Source organism: Adiantum capillus-veneris, chromosome 19, assembly GCF_014529385.1.
Source record: "Adiantum capillus-veneris isolate H3 chromosome 19, ASM1452938v2, whole genome shotgun sequence".
In the NCBI taxonomy this organism is placed as follows: domain Eukaryota; kingdom Viridiplantae; phylum Streptophyta; class Polypodiopsida; order Polypodiales; family Pteridaceae; genus Adiantum; species Adiantum capillus-veneris.
In genome coordinates this window covers 42,902,862-42,908,303 of record NC_140949.1, presented here as the reverse complement: position 1 = coordinate 42,908,303, position 5,442 = coordinate 42,902,862, and the positions used below count along the sequence as shown (strand labels likewise).

Sequence of the window (5,442 nt, the reverse complement as noted above, 5' to 3'; positions counted from 1 at the left end):
TACTGGAAATAAGGTTCAGATTCAGATTCAGAAGACTGGACGAGAAGTAAGTATAATTGGAATATATGCCATGATTGGGATTACAGATCCAGATTATAGCAAATATGATTACAGAGAGAAAATACAGCCGACAATACTGCCAATGATGCTCAAGTACAATTATAGCCAAAGCGCTAACCCAAGTGATAACAATTGCCAACCCAATAACAATGTAATAGGCTCTATTTATACACTTCGGGTTTACTGTAGTAATTACTCTAGTAATTACTAAGTAATTCGCTGCCCATCTTCTAAGAAGACGTTCTCACATAGTGACTATTCCGCCGTCTATAGCAACCTTGGAGGATCTGCACTTTTTCAGAAAGAGACAGCCAAGAATGTTCCTTAATGATTGGAAGAGGAAGTGACATGAGAGAAAAGGGGAGAGAGAGAGAGAGAGAGAGAGAGAGAGAGTTGGCTCACGTTTTAGAGAGAGAATGTGAAAAATCTGCTTTTCTGGCAAGGGGACTAAAAAGTTCCTCCTTTAATGAGTTCTAAGTGAGAGAGAGTGTTTTATGTGTTAGAGAGAGAAGAGGGGTGGGAAAAAGACATTTGAAAATTCATTTACCCCCCTCTCTTTTGGGTTACTAAATAAACTATTTTCAAATTCAAAATATGGAAATGGATTTTAAAAAAATCTCAACATAGGCCTTTTTGCCCTCTCTTTTAGGGTTGGTCAAACTTGGCTTAAGATTTAAGCATTCCCTTAAACTACCAAATAAAGAGGCCCTCATATACCCCATTCACTTCCTAATGCAAACATTGAACAATAGGCTTAATCAAATATCTGGTAGCCAGGCAGACCAATTGCCAGACCAACAGACTGATGTTAGTTGGTAGCAGGTGGTCTTTACATGTAAAAACAACAAGAAAGGAGTCCAAGTGGAACCAAACTCAGATCATACCTCTGGTTTGTGTAATCAATGTCTAAATATAAGTAAGAAGTTAAGGAAAGAAAAGCAACTCTAGATCCGCACTTACCTCCAAGATGATGATCCTTATTGAAATCTAGAGACGTGCTATTTTTGGTGCTAAGTGGATGGTGAAGCAATGGAATGCTATGAGTTACCATGAGCAACAAATCTTCCAATTGCCTCTTCATTCATGTGTAGTTTAAGTCCTTGACCAAATACCTGAATATTTGTTAAGTTGCATTTATATGTTTGTATAATCATTTTTATACGTATAAAACACAATTGAACACTGTATCCCCCTCCCCCCCCCCCCCCCCCCCTCCCCCCCCACAAAAAAAAAAAAAACTTTTTTATTCAGGTTCCATGCAAAATTTCATCTCCTCAAAATTATATGCAAGATTAGGTATCAAGAGGAATATGACAAAGGGATGTTGATCGCAACACAAATGGCCAATGGGACTTACACATGGTCATTGGCACATTGCTTAGGGAAAGAGAGAGAGAGAGAGAGAGAGAGAGAGAGAGAGAGAGAGAGATACAGAGAGAGAGAGAGAGAGAGAGAGAGAGAGAGAGAGAGAGAGAGTTTCATTTCATTTCAGTTCTCTCTCTTATCCAGGCTTTCCTACATGGACACTCACACGTCCCATAGATTACAATGTGGCCCACGAATTCGAATGTGACAAGTTTTAGAGCTAGGGTTTTTGTATCGAGGTCATAGATGCATTGCATCAATGCATTTGTTTGGCCTACCCTAGACTCACTCTCCCTATGAAGGTGGTCCATGCCAATCTCTTGGTCAAAGCCAGAATCCTCTGTGATGTGAACAGTGCTCTCTATGTGATATTTGCATCTAAAGTCATCTACATGGTGCTAGGAATATTTTTGTGAGGTTGAACTCTTGAAAAAACTTGACTAATTTTTGTAGGAACCAGTCCTCGAGAGGGCTCAAGACTACTAGAGAGGTCCGATCACTCACAGAAAGTGATTACAATGGTATCAGAGCTCAGCTTGCTTCCTTGCCCTCTGCCAATCGAAGCACGATCCTATCGACATGGATAGAGCATTGGGAGATCACACTACTAAAAGGAAGAAATCCACCTAGCCCTTCTACTCAGAGACAACCTGAAGAGACACATGCCCAACGTGTGGTCCAACAATTGGTATATTTAACTGAACAACAAAAACAGACACCAACGGATGAGAGGATTGACTTGGAAGCTTTGCAGAGCTATTTGGGCACCTTGAATCCCCCTGCTAACCCTGTTATGCCACTCCAACACTCTTAGATTCACTGTTCTCTTCTGCCTAACCCTTCTCAAAATCTTTCAATTGCCTCTTCACGAGAGAGCTTTGGAGATGTCTCTCAGTTTCTGGGAGGCATTTTCGGCTTCATGAGAATGATAGTGTTTGGCTTTCGAAACACCACTACCATTACCTCATGCACCTCTACCCTATGTCCAACCACCATCTATTGCACCATCTTATTCAACAGATGGGCACCATCACCATCACTATTATTATTCAGCACCACTGGTGGAAAATTCAGGTCCAAACCCCTATAAGGATGGTGGTGCTACAATGAAAATTTTCACCTTCTCAAGCGTCCAAGATTCTCATAATGCTCTCAAGTTCCTACAATAGTTCGATGTCTTGTTCAGTAACGAAAATTTTACAAAAGAATCCAAAAGTTTCTATGAGTCACCTCCTTTCTCAAAGATAGTGCCTAGACATGGTGGGTTTTCCTAACAAAGAGACCTCACAATCCAAAGACCTAACATGACTTTAAACTCTCTTTTTACCCAAGCTTCCTTGATGAGACCTTTGAGGTAGGCATAATTTCGGCCTAGTCTTGCCTCATGATGTATCCCTCGAACACTCTTCCAAGATACAACCAAAGACTTTGGGACACTTATCTACCAATTTTCACTTTTTGAAATATTACTTTTGCAAAAAAATTGAGAAGTACATTGTGGCAAGGCCTATACTTTCCATTGTGAGATTACTATATAGCAAAGTGGTCTCAAATATGCATCAACTTGTGTTAAATGCAAGAGTGGGTTATCACATTATGAAGAAAAAACTAGTATTTACCGACATTACCACTCCTTCTGAAAGGAGAAACCCAAGTTCATGATCCTACACCCAAGATACCCCACAACCGCGAATCTCCAATACTTCTATTCGACAGCTGACTCTTGAAGAGATGGCAGAATATCGATCAAAGGAAGGTATTACAAATGATGCCTTCACAATCATGTTTCGTGAGACTGTCCGAAAACCCCAATAACAAAAGATCGCTCCCATATGAAAGCACAAAAAAACAAGAAACCCCAACCCCTTATTGGATTGATCTGTGGTTTGATAGGTGTTTCTACCATTGCCACATCCAATGACCATGCAAAGTTATGGGAAAAGTTAAAAATCAAGGTGTCCTTATTCTCTTTGATTCAGGTTCCATGCAAAACTTCATCTTCCCAGAGTGCAAGATTAGATATTGAGGAATATGCCAAAGGGACGCAAATCGAAGCACAAACGGCCAATGGGACTTACACATCATCAACACCATTGATTGGATTGTGTGTGTATGTATTTTTCATTTCATTTCATCTGTGTGTGTGTGTGTGTGTGTTTGTTGTTGTTGTTTTTTTTTTTTTTTTTTTTAGGGAGGGGGGGGGGGGGGGGGGGGCTACATTCGAGCTTTGTAAGTTGAGTGCCAATGAGCTCTATCTCTGTCGAAGAAGTTGCAGGAACTTAATGGCTCCCCACGACTTCTTCGCAGATATTTTTTGAAGTTGTGGGCATCGTTTGTGTGAACATCAAGTGAAGCCCATGAAAGTAAACACCAAGTGAACACAAGTGAACAGAAAACGAATGCTCTAATTTCCAAGTGAACTTCGCATGATCACATTAAGTCCAAAGTGAACCTCATGTGAAGTGAACCACATAAAAGTAAACACGAAGTGAACCCATTGTGAACCGTGAACCCAATAAGAACGCTCTAATTCCCAAGTGAACCTCACATGATCACATTGAGTCCAAAGTGAACCTCATGTGAACGGTATGTGAAACCCTAGTGACAATTTTTACCATAATAATGTATATTTCTACCTACCTTTTAGTTGATGCGCTATTACTTAGCGATAGAACAGTAGTGAAGTTCAAGGACGTGGCGAGTTCAAGGCCTGAGGCAAAAATGGATGCATAATTAATACTGAGGCAAGCAATGGGCAGGGGGAAGTGGCCAGTAAATGGTATTTTTATCCGTTTACAACTGCCAATTCATTGGCATTTCATTTCATGTCCTTTTTTTTTTTCTTGTAGCTGCCCCTTGCTATCAAATTTCATGTCCTTTGAACTTGGAAGGGTACGCACAAAATTTACTACCCCATGTGGAGACCTGACATGACAAACCTTATAAACAGGGAGCCAATTTACTACCCCATGTGGAAACCTGACATGACAAACCTTATAAACAGGGAGCCCAGTAAGCATAGGGAAGTGTAGAGCGCTCGCGGCGGCACAAAGATATGGCCAAACCAGTGGCATCTGTGGCGGCGCTGCTCGCGGTGGTGGTGGCGTTCATGGTGGTCCTGCCGGCGGCGCAGGCTGGACACCGGCGGCCGGGCGGCCAGCATGTAAGGGGGATGCGGCACCTGCAATTCCAGGTGTTCATCCACGACCAGCTGAATGTGACTTCCGTGGTTGTGGCACAGCCCAAGGCGGGGCCCATCACGACATTGGGCGCGCCCTTCGGGACGCTGTTCTGCCAGAACGACCGCATAACGGCCGGCCGGGAGGCGGACAGTGCACTTCTGGGGTCGGCGTCCGGTCTGTCGGCGCTCTCCGACCTCAACGGCCTCACGGCCTTCACCGCCGGCACGCTGGCCTTCGACACCCTCAAGGCCAAGCCCCACACCCCTGCTCACCTGCGTGGCCTTCATGGCACCCTGAACCTTGTCGGCCTTTTCAATGTTATCGAACCCCAGCCCACCGCCATAGCTGGGGGTACCGGCTCCTTCCTCCTGGCACAAGGCTCCGCCACCTTCATCCCCATTGATATCAGCACGTTCAACCAGGTTTTCCGCCTCGATATTGATGTCTATCTGCCTGTCTGATCAGATGATCACCAGGTTTACTACTTTTAAATTACTACTACTGTAGTGAATAACAGATTTATGTTTGGGGTTCAGAATTGTTGGCACTCGGTTGAGACAAATTAAGGATACTATTAGCGTTCAGTTCGAATGAGACTTGCACTACGCACCGCCTTGAATTTTTGAAAGGTGACTTTGAATTATATTACAGGTAAATTACGAAAATACCCCTCAAATTTGCGCAAAATAGACTTGTGATTGGAGAAATTCCCAAAATAACCTTGTGCAATTTTTGACAAGGAATTGCTCCAATTTTCTCAAAGATAATATACAAAAGCAGAAAGAAACACATATTCACAAAGCTGTTAGCCAAAGATAATCACCCACATACCTAG

The 5,442-nt window shown here is 42.8% G+C and overlaps 1 protein-coding gene across 1 annotated transcript; it reads left to right on the top strand.

The window, feature by feature from the left end:
* The first annotated feature begins 4,452 nt into the window (after positions 1-4,452).
* On the top strand, positions 4,453-5,201 carry LOC147433904 (pterocarpan synthase 1-like). Its single transcript, XM_086489842.1, has one exon. The coding sequence runs from the start codon at positions 4,481-4,483 to the stop codon at positions 5,066-5,068; it is 588 nt and encodes a 195-aa protein (XP_086345968.1). The 5' UTR covers positions 4,453-4,480; the 3' UTR covers positions 5,069-5,201.
* Positions 5,202-5,442: the final 241 nt, after the last annotated feature.

Coding starts and splice junctions, on each gene's coding strand:
- LOC147433904 (XM_086489842.1), top strand. CDS start 4,481: ATGGCCAAACCAGTGGCATCTGTGGCGGCGCTGCTCGCGGTGGTGGTG.